This window comes from Ornithorhynchus anatinus, chromosome 2 (genome assembly GCF_004115215.2).
Source record: "Ornithorhynchus anatinus isolate Pmale09 chromosome 2, mOrnAna1.pri.v4, whole genome shotgun sequence".
In the NCBI taxonomy this organism is placed as follows: domain Eukaryota; kingdom Metazoa; phylum Chordata; class Mammalia; order Monotremata; family Ornithorhynchidae; genus Ornithorhynchus; species Ornithorhynchus anatinus.
Window position 1 is genome coordinate 101,477,363 of NC_041729.1, and position 18,776 is coordinate 101,496,138.

The following is an 18,776-nucleotide window of genomic DNA, read 5'->3' on the forward strand; positions in this document are numbered from 1 at the left end:
AATCCAATATTACAATCAACCAATCAATCAATCAGTGGTATTTAGCGAGCACTTACTCTGTGCAGAGCATTGTACTATGTGTTTGGGAGAGTACAGTACAACAGAGTTGGTAGACATGTTCCCTGCCCACAATACAATTAATCACATATAGCAAAATTTCCTTTCTTAGGACCCCAGTGTGAAATCTGACTTGGGCAACAAGATATAGGTGTAAACAAAATTCGTAAGATAGAGAACATAGCTCTCAGGACACAGCAAATCACCAGATAGGCTCTCCTAGATTCACTGTGTGAGATCTACGAAAACAATGATCTCCTTCTGAAGATCCCAGTCCCGGGAGCAGGTGGAGCCTCCTGAAATCTATTTCTAGGAAGAAACTAAAATGTTTCTGACTACACGATTCCAACTAAATTGCTTCCAAAACGGGAAACTCTATGCACTAAATGAGCATGGTTACTGTTAATCAATTAGTAAGAAACAAGAATTTTCTGCCCTGTCCCTGGGGTTGGCTTCAGGCAGCCCTTCCTTTTATGACAAAAGCAGCCATTATAATTTATCCATTGACCCTGATTACCATAGATTTATAGAACTGAAACTTTCCTATCATTATTTGCAATTTATACACAATGAATGAAACATTCTACGTGGCGAACAGAGAAGAAGCATATTCGCTGTCCAGTTAACATTCAGCCTAATGATGGTGAAAAGCGAGCCCTAATAATAATTTAAAAAAAAAACCAACCCATCACAAGCAGAGGGAGGGAGAGGCCTCCTGAGTTCATCACTCTCTTCATTTCTTCCACAAGTTCTATTGATTTGTCTTGAATTTTTCAACCATCCACCATTTTGTACTAGGACACACATCTACTACTAGGAGTCCAAGGTAAAGCTTAACCACAGAAGTGTTGGGGTGTTTTTTTTAGGATTCCAGAGAAATGTTGGTTAATAGAGCAGGTACAGTTTTGGAAAGGGTAGGATAATAGAAAGAAAAGTAGGAAACAGAGTACGACTGTGAAATTTGAAAGGAGAGAGAAAGTAGGGCAAAGAGAAATGGGAGGAATAGCTGGGCCAGACACCAAAGAAACTGATAACGTGAGAACTTCAGAGTTGTGAGGAGAATGTGAAGCACGTAGAGAATCTTGATAAATAACGAATGGGCTGGAGGAGACAGGGAAGTCATTGCTGAATTATACATTCCAAACGCTTAGTACAGTGCTCTGCACATGGTAAGCGCTCAATAAATAGTATTGAATGAATGAATGAAGTCATTGAAATGTCCTGGAGGAAAGAACCAGAGTTGATCCCTAGCTGGAACTGAACAAGGAGAAGGACAAAATTGAAAACTGCCCTCACCCTTCCCTTCTCGCTGAATACGTCCCAAGGTCGCTGGTCAGGCAGTGGCTGGGAGTTCAAGGGTAAGGTTGACCAATCTAAAGTGAATCAACAAGCTTCAATTCCAGGTTTTGATACCTGCCTTCATCATATCCAGCTATGGAGAAATCAACCGTCCTTTCCCAAAAGATGTAGATGCAGAGGTTTCTATGGGCTATCAGGACCCAGTCCGTGCATTTTTTCAACTGTATCAGTCAATCAAGCGGTGGTATTTATTGAGTACTCACTATATGAAGAGCACTGTACTAAGATAACCAATAAACACCTTACCCTTCCAAAATCCTGGTTTCTAACAGGCCTGAGGGGGAAGGGGGATGGTATTAACTCCTTCCCTACACTCCACTACCAAGGAGTTGTCTTTGTGTGTCTCTTCACCGGATTCCTTGGAAGATGGCAGGGGCTTTCAACTTCCCGTGATTCTTTATCATCTGAGAGAAGTTCCCAACCGAATCCCGCCTCTGCCGCTTGTCAGCTGTGTGACTGTGGACAAGTCACTTAACTTCTCTGTGCCTCGGTTCCCTCATCTGTAAAATGGGGATTAACTGTGAGCCTCATGTGGGACAACCTGATTATCCTGTCTCTCCCCCAGCGCTTAGAACAGTGCTCTGCACATAGTAAGCACTTAAAAAATGCCAACATTATTATTATTATTAATTCCCACATCTCTGGGCCCATTATATCTCCTGGATTAAGGCCTGCCCTTTGGGTCTTTCCAGATTTCCCCCAAAAATATTCCTATAGGCTTATGAAGATGGTAGAAATTACAATGAATTTGAATACCATTCCCAATATCCCACGTCACCATATACTACATTGGCCTCGTATGAGGCAGAGACTCTACCTCGAAGGCAAAGCCGGTCATGAAATTTTTAATCACAAGAATATAAAACCATGGGTGATGCTATTCTAGGTCCCACGCATGACCCAACCAGGGCGGGGTTCTGCCTCCTAGAAGTGGTAATAAAGGACCCTTGGAGGAGTTAGGTGATAGTGACCCTCCTCGTCAAGAATAAGGCCTATTGTCAGAGAAAGAGAGCCGCAAACAGATCCCAACCAGATAGCTCAAGAATACACCGAGAGGCTAGAATTACAGTCTCCCTTGAACTCCAAGAAGCTTGTATGGGATTCACCAAGAGGAGAGAAGCATCCAGAAAGCCTCTTTCAACTTCCAACAAATCTGTGCGGATTTTGATATCATATTAGCTAAATCAATTAATCCGTGGTTTTTATCAACAGCTTACTATGTGCAGGCACTGTACTAAGAAATTGGGAGAGATCAATATAATAGAATCAGCAGACATGAGAACCATGAATTCATAGAGTCCTCTGCTCTAAAGAACTCAACGTTATTTACGATCATTATCAAATGCTAATGCATCATTAGCCAAGGGTGGATGGCTCCAATTTTGGCAGGGGACATTGTCAGAAATACTTGAACAGTTGTCAAAATTATCAAGAGGCAGACCCCACTCTATGACTGTCACCTTCTGGTTAGTATACAGTCTATTTTGGTCTTGAGCCTCATATCACACTGCTATCTCATTCTGTCTCACAGTATCCCAAAGGATGAGTTGGTTCTAGATTTGTTTTTCTACTTCCACCCCACCTATAGGCCATACTGAATATCAGAGGGCAAAACTGAATCGCAAACAATGGGGATGTGAACATAGTCAGATCCCTAGAATCAAAGCTTTCCTCACCTTAACACAGCTACTCTGGGTAGAACACAAGATGAGAATGAGCGACAGCAGGTTATACAACAACTTCTCTGTGGAGAGGCCTGTTTACTTGTTTGATATCTGTTTCCCCCCAAGCCCCCCCCCCCAGACTGTAAGCCCAGTGTGGGCAGGAATTTTCTCTCTTTATTGCCGTATTGTACTTTCCAAGCACTTAGTACAGTGTTCTGCACACAGTAAGTGCTCCGTAAATACAACTGAATGAATGAATAAATGAATGAATGGGAAACCAAAAGCAGGGAGGGTGGAGGAAATATTTTCAGGACACAGCAAAACAAATCTTTGTCAATGCTGCACTCCAGCTGAAAATGGGAGTCAACTGCTGTGGATGGGTTTAATGGAAAGAGGACGGACTTGGGAGTCAGAGGTCGTGGGTTCTAATCCCAGCTCCGCCACTTATCAGCTGTATGACTTTGGGCAAGTCACATAACTCCTCAGTGCCTCAGTTACCTCATCTGTAAAATGTGGATGAAGACTGTGAGCCCCACGTGGGCCAACCTGATTACCTCATATCTACCCCAGTGCTTAGAACAGTGCTTGGCACATGGTAAGCACTTAACAAATACCATTATTATTATTATTATCAAGAAAGTAGCTTTCTTCAAGCAAAAGCTTCTAAAAAGAGAGGCAAGGGTGCTAAAAAGTGCTTAATACAGTGTCCAGTTCTTAGTACAATGCCTGGCGCATACTAAACATTTAACATATACCATTTAAAGAGAGAGAGAGAGAGTGAAGAGAGAGAAAACAGAAGCAGGTGCTGTAAACAGTAAGCATGACAGCATGAGAAAATCTTTTTGGTGTGTGTGCCCAATATAGCTGGAACTATCGATCCCACATTGACCTTTTCAGCCTTACACGCACTGATAGGTGAATTTTACCATCAGTTTTGTCAACTTTGAATACAAAGCACAGCTATCCATAAATATATAGTCTCTCACTGGACTTCAACTTCAGGCAGTTTGTTTTCGTGCCAATTTGTTTCCCAGTTCATGTTTCCTAACTCTGCTCATCTTTCAGCCAATGACTTCGTTTTAGGGTTCATATGTCAAGGTGGAGGGATTAAATATTAAGTGTTAGTCATTTGCAGCAACTCAGTTTTGGTGAGGGTGTAGTTTTTTGGTTTGGGTTTTTAAATAGTATTTGTTAAGCGTTTATTATGCATCAAGCACTGTTATAAAAGCATGGGGATAGATACAATCAATCAGGTTGGACACAGTCCCTATGCCACATGGGGTTCACAGTCTAAATAAGAGGTACTAGTTCCTTGGGGTGCCTAATAGGCGTACAGCCAATTGTCTTATAATGCGAGAGTTACATTCTTACCAAATCTTGGACTAAGGAAAATCAATCAATTATATTTGAGCGCTCACTGTGTGCAGAGCGCAGTATTAAGCACTTGAGAGAGTACAATAAAAGAGTCGGTAGATATGTTGCCTGCCCACAAGGAGCTTACAGTCTAGAGGGGGAAAATTAGCATGCGCACAAGCTAATTCTTCTGACATGGTGGCACGCTCTACCCATGCAGGCTCACACGTCTTCTTTAATTTCCTAATAACATTCTCAGTAAAACACTTACCTAAAACACACATTATTTCAGAGTTGAGTGTCTACAGACATGCAACAGGACCTAAAGTTCCCAGAGTCTATGTCAGCTAATCTAATTCTGGACCTCGGGTCATCTCCTGCACTTCAGAGAGCTACAGCGAGAGCGATAGAGTGTAGAAATTTTCTAATCTGAACAGTACAAAGAGGCGCCTTTCCGATTCTATCTCAAAGCAGAAACACAATTCTAAAAAAGTCCTGTAACCTGATATATGCCATTCCGTTTTTATTTAATCCACCTTGCAGTGCTTTTCAGACACATCCCTTCCTCTTCCTTCACGTCATATCTCCAGACAGACACCCTCTGGGATGACACTGTTGCACATTAATGTAAATCCACCACAGAAGATTTCAAAGAACATTCCCCATACACAAAACAGACTTTTTTCACCCCAGAAAATAATATCCAGGTGCAAACTGTATCAGTAGATTCACAAGAATCATAAGACTTCGAAGTAACATGGGATGAGCGCTATCGGAAACCAACATCTGACTACCAAATCGGCAGTTACACTTGGCTTATCACAAAAAGACAGAATGAACAAATCGTTTAATGGGATTTATATATTTTCTTCCTTATCCCAGTCTCAGTTGGAAAAAGCCTGGTTAGGATTACAGTTAAAATACGAAGTAAGTATTTCAACAACAATGAAAAAAACCTCTCCAGTATTTTACGAAAAACTCAAAGAGTCTTAAACAGCGACTGTAACTACACTGAACAAGTGTACTTTTTCTGACAGGAATTTCACTCTGGAAAATTAATTTTTTAAAAATAATCCTCTTAATTTGTATGGTACATTTACTTCATTTCCTCCAATGTGTCTTCACATCAATAACCTCGTCTTAGCCTCACACCATTCTTGTGAGGTGGGAGGAGGCAGGCATCATTATCCTCCTATCACAGGGCCAGAGAGGGTCAACAAATCGTCTGAGGTCTGTCAGCCAGCTGGTATCAGCACTGAAACTACAAATGGCTTCTCAGACCAGTCATATTCCCAGTTTTTAACGCAAATCTGTTTGGGGCAAATCTAGGCTTCAGTTCAATAAAGTAGCAGAGTCCAGTGTTTGCGGGAAGGCTTATATCTCCAGCCTCACCTTAGAGATGGCCCCAAGAGGAAGTTGGATTTCAGTATATCTGCCTGACTGTAAGTCAATCTTTCGGGTTTTGCTACTCACCCTTCAACCTTTTCCCGTCTCCGTCCTTTGCTGTCTCTCCCCAGACTCCCTCAGGATAGGTCCTGGGGTACAGATGGACAAGTGGATGAACAGTCAGGGGTCTTGTTCCTAGCCTCTCAGCTGGGGAGAGTCTTCATTAGGTCCAATTTCTGGTCTATCTCCCAGTGTGAAAGCAATAGGGCTATATAGGGAGGAACCCGGTTTAGCCAAAACAGGCTTTCTCTTGTTTCCATAAATTACATACCCTCAGCAAGAAAGGGCAAAAAATCAGCCTCCCTGGGCAGCATCTGTCAATCATCCAGATCCAAGACCAATCAGGAGATCAGTCCAAAGATCATAGACAAAAACATCCTCTCTGAAGGGACTCAACACAAAGGATTTCAGCCATTCTTGAACATAATAAGGCATAAAAAGTGAAACCCCCTCCACTTGGTCGAAAACAAACTTACAAATACCGGAACCCTTGAGGAACAGGCAGATTCTGCTTTTGCTTTTTGGTTGATGTTCTTTTTTTTTTCTTTCCCCGTGCAGATTCAGACCACATATTTGTCAGAAAATAAATGGTAGTGATAGCCCATGGTGAGTCTGGAAGGTGGTGAAGGAGCAGGTTTAGTTAAAAACAGTTTCGATGAAATATGTTTATTTACATTGACTGAAAGGAGAGTGTAAACCTTATTCGCAACAGAAACAGCATTGGGATAGCTTGGGTTCTTACCAGGACACCAAGGTCAGGAACATGTAGATAGTTCTAAAAGATACATGTACCATCTACTTCAAAATAATGGGCTTACACCAATCAGACACTCACAAGGTGTCCCTCATATGAATTCAGAGCTCTTCCTTTGTATTCTTAAACTTGATGCTGCAAAACTGTGAAGGACATTCCCATGTTAGCTATTGACAAGCTGCTATTAGACATGTTACAGTGAAAGCACATTTTCTAGAGTCTAATGTTTTAGAGCTTATAGGATGCAATATCGATATCATGGAGCAAAACAATCACTTGCTTTCTTAAAGAATTTTTTTTTCCCACTTTACAACCAGGACCCAAGCTCTCATTCAAAGTTCACGGCGTGAGATATTCCACCTCTTCCACCCCATCCACCCCTTGTGGTTTTATCCTCCAGGCTCCTGTTAAGGTTCCAATACTCTCAAACACAACCTGAAAACCGAGTTAAGGGACCTGAGCGGAGGATCCTCCGTTGAAAATCCACAAATATTCTTTACGCTAACACCTTCTTGGGTGTTGAAAAACAAATCCCAAATTAGCATAAATTGATAGGCACATAATGAGAAGCAAAACTGTATGAAACAAACAAGACTAGAACAGTTACAGGCTCTGGGCAGCTTTTCTAGATGGATGTTATACAATTGAATAACACATTAAAAAGCAAATTCTACAAATGCTAAACTGTCCCTTAGGATGTTTGTGTTGAAGTCGGCAATATTTCTTTTAGTGAGTAGGCATACCCTGCTCTACAGAGTCTAAAACAACTCTCGATCCTCTATAACCCTGCACAGTCAGTTAGGCTAGAAAACATGCCGGCATTACACGGGGTGGACAGAATGCAGTGAAAGAATCGGAGGAACTCTCTTCCCACAACTGACATCGCATGATCCACAAGTTGGAGGAAGTATGTTCGGTGTAAGAACGCTGTGCTCGCCGTTGTGTGCACGTTGGTGGTGTCATTCTGACTTGGCCTTACTCTACTGCACAATACTGTACTGTCCTGTGCCTGTTCTCTGTATGTCTCTGAACTTCTGCCACTTTGTAGTATTTAATACAGTAAAATAACAATGAGTGACAAGGGTGCAAAGCATTCTACTCTGCTGGACACAATAATTGGAAAAATCAATCGATCAATCAATCAATGGCATTTATTGAGCACTGCAGAGCTCTGTACTCAGTGCTTAGGAAAGTACAATAGAGTAGGTAGACACATTCCCTGCCCTCTAGAACCTTCGACCCGCTAAATCTATTAATTCCCACCTCATTAATGGTTGCAGTGACATAACTGTTCCATACCATGAAGTTCCTAAAAAATACAATTACTGTCTTATAGCAGAATTAGCTGTACACAGAACTTCCTGAATTGCATAACTGAAATGCAAAACATCCCATTATATAATTGAGGTGGTTGTATTTTTAGACCAGATAGCTCACAATTTTCAGAACCTTAAAAATGAATGATGATTTTTATCTATAGCTAATTTAAAGGAAATTTTTCAGGGATCCCGGTATACTCTGCAGTCTTCATTTAAAGCCAGGAATTGGAATTTTGTACTCCTGTTTCACATTAGGTAATGTTCGGCTCAGCTAATTGAACCTCTTGGCTTTTGACCAATTCTACAGTGAAACATTAATAATGGATTTGGAATAGCAAAGTGAAGATTAGGACATTTTTTCCCTTCTGTATTTCAACTGGTTTGACATTTCAGATGTGTATCAAAGAAATAGCCAACAGTTTTAAGAAAGAGTATAAAACAGAAGCCCAACCTCCTTTTGATGCTGTCATCTGAGTTGCCTTTAGCCTTTTTTACAGAATATTTCTGAACAGAGCAGGAAATTGCATTTCAGTCTTAGTGAAAAGTGTGTGCAAAGAATACTAGCCGGGGAAGAAGTCCTCTATTTTTTTAAAACAGCTGCTGCTGGGAAATGCTGGAGGAGAATCCATCGGAAGAGGAGGAGGAGATGGGGGCGGGGGAGGAGGAGGGGAAGGAAGAGCAGAAGGATAAATTTGCCTCAGATTTAAATTCTATACCGATCCAATGAAGCTCTTTAAAGTCCATAAGACTTGCGTGGCAAAACCCCTTAATAAAGCTCAGTTCGGTATTGCTCTTGAAATGAAGAAAAGAGATTTGAACAAGCAATTTGCTATTTAGATTTAGAAGGGGAATGTATGAATATCTATCAGTAATGATTAAATTTGAAATCAGTCTGCACTTTAGACCCTTGTTCCAGAAAACCAAGTGAAGGATTCCAACACTAAGAGTCAGTTAGCCATAAGGATAAACACTGTTTTCTCAACCAAGAAGCTTAGTCAAGATTGATAAGTGGATAAGTTGAGTCGATAGAGTAAAACCAGACACAGTCATTTCAGAAGGCAATCCTGAGTACTTTGTCAACTAGATTCTTGAATATTTGAAACAATATTCAAGTTTCAATACTTTCTTCCTATGGTTGGTTGCTTCACAGCTGGGAAGTAGAACCTGTAGTAAAATGTAGGATTATGTGGCATCCAATGCCCTAAAGGATATATCATAGTTTTACACTGTGTTCAGGGATTCCAAAGAGGAAGATTCAAATTCAATCATTCAAACTGAGAGTTTGCTCCTTTAACCCAAAATCATTTAAACCTTAATAATGTCTGATGGTAGCAGGAGAACGTCATACAGATTCTCTTTTTTTCTGCCATTAGACGGATTGGCATTTTTTATGAGGTTTCAATCCATACAGTTTCTACTTTCAAAAGAGAATTCTGAATAGTGACCAAGACTTTTGAATTTCTTCAAAAAGTATCAACCTGATTTACCCAAATAGATTCTTAAAAATATAAGTATGTGCCGAGGTACTACATTCTTGAAATATAGCACACGATGGTTTAATGACAGGGTTCAGGACTCCTGACTTGCTTGATCTGGTAGAAGGGTCTAAGGTGTAAATTCTTACCACCCTCACCACATACCTCCTGCAGACTCACTGCGGGTGTTGGAGGGAGGTAGCCTAAAAAATACCAGTCATGTCTTTAGCGCTCTCGCTCCCAAAGGCTATCGTGAGCGCCAACCTTTCTTTCTCCCTCCCTTCATAATACACAGATTGTAGGGGGTGGGAGGGATTTGTTTTGGGTTTTTTTCTCCATCTCACCACTTCATCTGAAGAATGATTAGCTTTGTTTTAAAATTTGGTATCTGGAATACGGGAGTTCACATTTGGGAACTGAAATGCTGACAGAACACCCGGTCACTGCTCATTACCCGCTCCCCTCCACCCCAGCTTAAGGCTCAGGCTTGTTGCAATCGAGGGCATATAATCAATGGTACGTATTTGGTGCTTACTGTGTGCAGAACACTGTTCTAAGTGCTTGGGAGAGTACAATACAAGAGTCGGTAGACACATCCCCTGCCCACAAGAAGCCAGAGGCCAGCACTCAGCCCATGCAGAACACGCATTCACATACCCCTTGGGCTCCTCTCCACAAGGAGACAAGCCAAGCTCACTGCGTCTCTCCACTCTAGGCAGAAAGGGGAAATCAATCAATCATATTTATTGAGCTCTCACTGGAGCACTGTCCTAAGCACTTGGGAGAGCACAATATGACAGAGTTGGTATGCTTGTTCCCTGCCCACAGTGGGCTTAGAGGAAATCCGTGTTTGCTTTCATCTGAAGTGTTTGGAAACTTATCTTCATCCCCCCCTCCCTTCAAATTTCTCTTTCCTGACAGAGATCAGTCTCTGTTTTCAAGCCCTCTGCCCATCTCCCAAGATAAGACAGAAGTGTTTCACCGATATGGTGCATATTGGAAGCTACTTTGCCACAAAACTTAGAGCGTCTCTAAGCAGGCTCGCGAAGATGCTGTTTCTTTTCCCCTGGCTCCCAATAACCTTTAAAGTGTAAATCTGTGGGTAACGCTCTAAGTTTCGGTCATGTCTCATTTAAGAGTCGATCACAGCTCCAAGCACACTGAGAAAGTGTGACTGTTCTTATAAACCCTAGATGAATAGACCTCACCTCTTGGGCTTATCTGAATGTTGTAAAAATATCTATATATTTTTATCACCCCATGCAGGGGATTCAAAAAGCACCCCTCAGCGTCCAGTGGCAAATCTTGTCTCGTCGTTGAGAGGCTTTTCCGAGATCTCTCTCTCCCAGTACAATCATTCAAGAAGCAGTTCCTGGAAGAAGCCAAGAGGGAATGTGACCTCAGCCCAAATTTTCCCGACTGTAGAGTCGAGAGGAGCTTAGCTGCTTCTGAATATCCCATCTTCTTTATGAGGAATTCTCACTTCCTAGAGCTCAAAGAATCCAACAATAGAAAACAGTTCGGGAGCTCAGATCCTGGATCCCTTAACTTTCCATCCCTCTGCGCGCACATCTCTCCTCCCTGGGGGCCCTAGGGCTCCAAATTACCCATGAAATGAAATTCCCTGAACAGGAAATGTATTCGTCATAGCAACGTTGCACAAGCCCTTACATTCTCTTCTTCCCTTCAAAAGTATTTCAACACCACCAGGGAGTCTGAGAGGAGGAAGAGGAAGCCATGTGGCTTCAGAGAAAACATGACCACATAGAATCCGATTGGATTTTCTTGCTACTGCGTGGTGGAACGCCGCCGGCCCCTGACAAAGACTCTCAGTTCCCTTCTCCCTAGGCTACAATGCTACCAAGGTGTACAAACATGAAGTGGAGATTATATTCTATTTACAAACAAGTTGGCACTTTCAGAATAGATTATCAATTTTTTTTTTTCCTGTTTCTCAGGGCACCCATACGTCAACCAGACCTGGTCCAGCCCGCTGCCTTGAGACACGACGTTCCGTGAAGGTGAATAAATAGGATTCCAGCCTATGCATGCTCTTCCCGTGTCTCGTTGACCATCCAAAGCAGGTGCCTTCCCTTCCTGGTGCCAGGGGGGTTTAGTCCAGGGAAAGCAGGGGCTGCAGGTTCTCTTCCTCGTGTTTATCCATGTGTTTGAGCATCCCGGGATCTACTACTGACTGAGACCTGACAAGGGAGAAAAAGCATAGATACCTTTGCTTCGGTTCATAATAAAAATAATTGCGGTACTTGTTCAGAGTTTACTATGTTCCAAGCACTGTTCTAAGAGCAGGGGTGAATACAAGTTAATCAGGTTGGACACGGACTCCGTCCCACCCTGGGCTCACACTCTTAATCCCCATTTTTTTACAGATGAGGTAATTGAGGCCCAGAGAAGGTAAGTGACTTGTAACTGATGAGGTAAGGTCACACAGCAGACGAGTGATAGAGTCACGATTAGAACCGTTGACCTCCTGACTCCCAGGACCGTGCTCTGTCCACTACACCATGCTGCTTCTCTGCCATGTCCCCACATCCAAAAAAAACCAATATCACATTCTGGATGTTGAACAAAAGTTCTACTTCCTGGGAAATTAGAAACAATTTAACAGCCCCACGTGATCAGGACAGAAATTGCCAGAGTCCTGACAGATCATCTCCACCCCCAAATCCCCCTCCTCCCTACCCCATCTGCCCCCCATGGCAGGTGGGAATTAGACTTCAGTTCATCAGTAGGAACAACATGAAATCGGGGTGGAAGAAAGCCAATTAAACATATTACTGTTGTAGCAGAAAACCGCCTGCTTTTCAGCTGCGGGATTAAGAAAAAACAGCTGCCCTTTGAAAATCCTCACCCATAATGAGTTCTACTCCCTGCTGCTGCTATTCCAGCCAATTGGCGGCGGCTACTGAAATATGCTTCTTAGCAGACATCATTAACTCGCCACAGAAGAACGATAAGATGAAATGCTAGAGTAAGGGCTAATGAAAAAAGAAAAGCCGGCAACAGACCCAATTATTAAGTGAAATCAAAGCAAAAACACGACTAGATTTTTCCCACGTGTTAACAGGATCCCTTTATTTCCAGACATGTAAGAGTATTTCTACAATGGAGAAGGGGGCTTGGGGTGGAGTGGACGTCCTCACATCGGCCCCTTTGGTCATTTCTTTTCTCTAAGAAACCAGGCACGGGTTGCTAGGCTGGCTATGTCAATAGGAGAAAGAAGTAGCTGGGAATCACTTCTCATCCTGGCGTCGTCATCATCATCACAATAATAAGAGTTGTGGTATTTGTTAAGCTCTTACTATGTGCCAGGCACTGTACTAAGCTCTGGAGTGGATACAAGCAGATTGGGTTGGACACAGTTCCTGTCCTGCATGGGGCTCACAGTTTTCATCCCCATTTTACAGATGAGGTAACTGAGGCACAGAGAAGTGAAGTGACTTGCCAAAGGCCACACACCAGATGAGTGGCAGAGCCGGGATTAGAACCCCTGACCTTCTGACTACCGGGCCCGTGCTCTATCCACTATGCTGTGCCAAGTTCCTCGCTGCGCGTACCTTGCGCAAAGATGTGATGGTGACCCAAGCCAAACCGCTCCATAAAAGACAAGGTACAAGCCCATTCAAGGACCTGCTGTAAGGCCCATGAGACTCTCTCTTCATCATAACTAGATCAGGAATTCAGTTTTACAAATTTTCATGTTCATTTATATTTATGTTCATATATTTATATTTATGTTCATATATATAGGCATATGTTCATATATATTTATGTGCATATGGGAAGCATCAAAACAATGATCTGCGGATTGGTGGAAGGGTAAGTTTTTGAGGATTTTGGGATGGAGAGGAAAGAACATAAGAATAGGTGATATGAGCAAAGTTACCGTGGGGTCAGCTCTATGGTACAGTCAATCAGTAATAATAACGTTGGTATTCGTTAAGCTCTTACTATGTGCCGAGCACTGTTCTATGCGCTGGGGGAGATGATGATGATGTTGGTATTTTTTTAAGCACTTACTATGTGCAGAGCACTGTTCTAAGCGGTGGGGTAGATACAGGGTAATCAGGTCGTCCCACGTGAGGCTCACAGTCTTCATCCCCATTTTGCAGATGAGGTAACTGAGGCCCAGAGAAGTTAAGTGACTTGCCCACGGTCACACAGCTGACAAGTGGCAGAGCCGGGATTCGAACCCATGACCTCTGACTCCCAAGCCCGGGCTCTTTCCCCTGAGCCACAAAGCGCTGGGCTAGATACAGGGTAATGTTGTCCCACTTGAGGCTCACAGTCTTAATCCCCATTTTACAGATGCGGTAACTGAGGCACCGAGAAGTCAAGTAGCTTGTCCCAAAGTCACAAAGCTGACAGTTGGCAGAGTCGGGATTAGAACCCACGACCTCTGACTCCTAAACCCGTGCTCTTTCCACTGAGTCACGCTGCTATTAATCAACTGTACTTATGAGTTTTTTTATGATATTTGCTAAGAGGTTACTATGGGTCAAGCACTCTTTTAAGCCATGTGGCAGTTACAGGTTGGACGCAGTTCCTGCCCTACTCAGGGCTCACGGTCTTAGTAAGGAGGGAGATCAGTTATTAAATCCCCATTTTGCAGCTGAGGAAACCGAAGCACAGAGAAGTCAAGTGCCTTGCCCTAGGTCACAAAGCAGGCAAGTGGCAGAGCTGGGATTAGAACCCAAGTCCTCTGGCTACCAGGCCCGCTTACTTATTGAGTGCTTCCAATGTGCAAAGTATTCATTCATTCATTCATTTAATCATTCAATCGTATTTATGGAGGACTTACTGTGTGCAGAGCACTGTACTAAGCGCTTGGGAAAGTTCAATACAACAATAAACGGTGACATTCTCTACCCACAATGAGCTCACAGTCTAGAAGGGGGTAGACAGACATCAATACAAATAAATAAGATTACAGATATGTACATAAGTGCTGTGGGGCTGGGAGGAGTGGAAAGAGCAAAGGGAGGAAGTCAAGGTGGCACAGAAGGGAGTGGGAGATGAGGAAAAGTGGGGAATTAGTAGACACATTCTCTGCCCACAGGAAACTTAGAGTCTACAGCATCTAGTCCAGGACTCTGTCTCCTACGGTGACACCAAGATGTTCATAGAACCCATGATAACAATAATGTTGGTATTTGTTAAGCGCTTACTATGTGCAGAGCACTGTTCTAAGCGCTGGGGGAGATACAGGGTCATCAGTTTGTCCCACATGAGGCTCACAGTCTTCATCCCCATTTTTACAGATGAGGTCACTGAGGCCCAGAGAAGTGAAGTGACTTGCCCACGGTCACACAGCTGACAAGTGGCAGAGCCGGGAGTCGAACCCATGACCTCTGACTCCCATGCCCGGGCTCTAACCTCCCTATACATCCAACCTCACGGTTAGAGATGTACCATCTAATCTCTTCTCTCCCTCCCGACTTTACCCTCCAGTGAGCCAGCAAGGATTGAAAGATTGCTTGTCCATGGATCTATCCAAAACCCTCTGGAACTGGGGGATATTTATGGCTGCCCAGCTTCATGGAGGAATGAATTCCACAATCCTAACCATCACCCTCCCCACCCCAAGGGATCCACACACTGGATGAAGAAGTGCTTCCTTTCAATTGTTTTGAAGCTACTACTCACAGTGTGTCTGTTTATGGTTATATTGCACTCTCCCAAGCGCCTAGTACAGTGCTCTGCACAGAGTAAGTGCTTAATAAATCCAACTGAATGAATGAACACGGGGCAGCAGGATCTAGTGGGAAGGGGTTGGGAGCCAGAAAACTTCAATTCTACGCCCATCTCTACCACTGGCCTGTTGTATAACCTCAGGAAAATCACTATATCTCTTGGCGACTCGTGTTTCCTTATCTGGTCACCTACGACAATGATGCCTTCTTCTGTCTACCTCCCAGGGCTACTGTGAGGGCAAAAGTGAGACGAGATAGGGGAAAGCACTTTGGGAAAACGAAAGCACTCTCAAAATCAAGCCATATTTAATATTCAAAAATGCAATGATGATTCAAGTCTGTGATTGCTCTACCCATCCCCAAAATATTTCGATAAACTTTGATTCTGTCCCTGATTAACCTGTGCCTTTCCAACTGGAAGTTGCAGGTGTGAGCCCCTTGTGGGCACGGGATTGTCTCTATTTGTTGCTGAATTGTACTTTCCAAATGCTTAGTACAGTGCTCTGCACACTGTAAGCGCTAAATAAATACGATTGCATGAATGAGCTTCAATAACTCATTCTCTCCCCTTAAATAGAAGGTGATTAGAGGCAAACTCTTTTCAGTGGAGAAAGGGAGGCGTGAGAACAAGCACAAAAGGAGAATGGAAAGAAGCTTCCTGGTAGCATGAGGCTTGTTAGAATTAAAGTCTCTGACTTACCCCCGGGGAACAAACCTCCTCATTGGCTCATTGCCTGCTTGTTCATTTTGTAAATGAATAAATCTGGCAATTTTTAATGAATCTGAAAATACAGTTGATTTCAATGCAATTGGTGCTCTTTTCTTAGCCCTCCCTGAATAAATCTCTTAGCCTGATTCAGAGATATTCTGGTTTCTCAGCTACTATGAGCACATACGTGCATATGTATACATATGTATATGCATATATGTACAAATATGTATATATCTGTAATGTATTTATCTATATATTTATATCAAAGTCTGCCCCCCCCCCCCGACTGTAAGCTCGTTGTGGGCAGGGAATGTGTCTGTTTGTTGTTATATCATACTCTCCCAAGTGCTTAGTACAGTGCTCTGCACACAATAAATAATAATAATAATAATAAATAATAATTAATAAATCCGAATGAATGAATGAACACAAGGCAGCAGGATCTACTGGGGAGGGTGTGGGGTTGGGAGCCAGAAAACTTCAGTTCTAGGCCCAGCTCTAACACTGGCCTGTTGTATGACCTCAGGAAAATCACTATATGTCTTGGGGACTCAAATTTCCTTATCTTGTCATCTGGGATAACAGTTCCTTCCTCTGTCTACCTCACAGGGCTACTGTGAGGGCAAAAGTAAGACAAGTTAGGGGAAAGCACTTTGGTAAAATGAAAACACTCCGCAAAATCAAGTCATGTTTAATAATTCAAAAATGCATGAATGAAGCTGCATGGAGTGGTGGATAGAGCCCAGACCTGGGAGTCAGGGGTCATGGGTTCTAATCCCAGCTTTGGGTAAATCACTTCACTTCTCTGTGCCTCAGTTACTTCATCTGTAAAATGGGGACTGAGACCTTGAGCTCCAAGTGGGACAGGACCTGTGTCCAACCCAATTTGCTTATATCTAGTACAGCGCTTAATACCGTAAATATTATTAATTATTATAATGGGGCTATTAAGGTGGCCCCTGAAGGATTTGAGAAATGCCCAAATAATTTCTTAAATGTAACCTGGACTACTCTCCTTTTTCTGGGTGGTCCATTGTACTGGAGCACTGTTAGAAAATATTGCAGCAAAAATCCTGGGCCTTCTCTCATTCTAAGGGTCCAAACTCACCTGAAACCAAAAGCAGGAATCAGACCTGAAATACATGTTACCTAGTTTGACCTATAGTAGCTGCACGTAAGCCCTAAACTTTGAGCCCCGAGGAACCTGAAAATCTGTTCCTCTATCTACTACTGATTTGTCTTGATTCTGTATCTCTGCCAGTGTTCATTCATTCAATAGTATTTATTGAGCGCTTACTATGTGCAGAGCACTGTACTAAGCGCTTGGAACGTTCAAATTGGTAACAGATAGAGACAGTCCCTGCCCTTCGACGGGCTTACGGTCTTATCGGAGGAGACGGACAGACAAGAACAACGGCAATAAATAGAGTCAAGGGGATGAACACAGTGTTGTGTTTTAACATTCCATTATCCCTTATGTGTCTCTCTCAAGTCCCTCTCCCCACTTTTAGATTGTGAGCCCCCCAAGGGACAGGGATCATGTCTAATTTCCTCCTGTGTAATCTCTCCCAGAGTCTAGTACAGTGCTCTGCTCACAGCAAGTGCTTAATAAATACTATTCCTCCTTCTCTCAGACCCATCCATGAGAGTCTATCCAGATATGCCCCACTGTCAAACTCTGGACTGTGTTTTAGAATATCCAATGCCTAGATGAACTGGAAAGTTCATGTGGAAAAGTAGTAATTCGAGAGGGCGATGAACTACTTTCGCACTGAAAAATCAGCCAAGATTCGACATTCATCAACAGATTCTTCCAAGCATCCTGTTGACAGAACAGGACACCGAGTTGGAAGAACTGGGGAATCTGATAACAACTACCTTCCATCCTAGTTCCACTTGGGATCTCTTCGGCCCTCTCATCAATCCATCGCAAGCCTCTTTAACTGGACAATAATTTATAGCTGGAAGAGTGAAATTAAGGAAGCAGCATGGCCTAGTGGAAAGAGCCCGGGCCTGTGATTCAGAAAGATCTGGGTTCTAATCCCAGTTCTGCCTCCTGTCTGCTGCGTGGCCTCAGACAAGTCACTTCATTTTTCTGTGCCTCAGTTCCCTTATCTGTGGCTCAGTGGAAAGAGCGGGGGCTTTGGAGTCAGAGGTCATGGGTTCGAATCCTGGCTCAGCCGCTTGTCAGCTGTGTGACTTTGGGCAAGTCACTTAACTTCTCTGTCCCTCAGTTACCTCATCTGTAAAATGGGGATTAGGACTGTGAGCCCCACGTGGGACAACCTGATTCCCCTGTGCCAACCCAGTGCTTAGAACAGTGCTCGGCACATAGTAAGCCCTTAACAAATACCAACATTATTATTATTAAAATGGGGATTAAGACTATGATCCTCATGTGGGACACAGTCTGTGTCCAACTTGATGAGTTTGTATCTACCCCAGTGCTTAATAATGCGATGATGATGACGATTGTGGTATTTGTTAAGAGCTTACTATGGCCCAGGCACTGTTCTAAGCGCTGGGATAGTACAGTGCCTAGCACATAGTAAGCGCTTAACAAATACCATGAAAAAGAGCTCTATGTGAATTTGCAATAAGAAGCAAAGAGGAGGTACACAGATAAGATCTTGAGGATGAGACCGTTGGGATAGACTGTGAATGAGGCACAACTGGCAAAGGGATGAGAGGGAAGGAGAGTGGATGGGACATGGAGGAAACATAACTCTAAAGGAAAAGGATTGATTGAGCACGATAAAGTTGTCTGCCCGTGACTTTGCGCAGGTCACTTTAGTTCTCTGTGCCTCATTTACCTCATATGTAAAATGGGGATTATGACGGTGAGCCCCAAACGGGACAGGGACTGTGACCAAACTGACAATATCATATCTACCCCAGGACTTGGTACTATGCCTGGCACATAGTA

General features: G+C 43.1%; 1 protein-coding gene across 1 annotated transcript in view; it reads right to left on the reverse strand.

Moving 5' to 3' along the window:
- Window positions 1-4,939: 4,939 nt before the first annotated feature.
- The window catches only part of CLVS2 (clavesin 2), an 82,711-nt gene continuing 68,874 nt past the window's right edge, over window positions 4,940-18,776 (reverse strand). Inside the window, exon 5 of the mRNA XM_029057592.2 lies at window positions 4,940-11,628. Coding sequence (XP_028913425.1) covers window positions 11,541-11,628 — 88 coding nt within the window. The 3' untranslated portion in view covers window positions 4,940-11,540. The remainder of the gene's footprint in view (window positions 11,629-18,776) is intronic.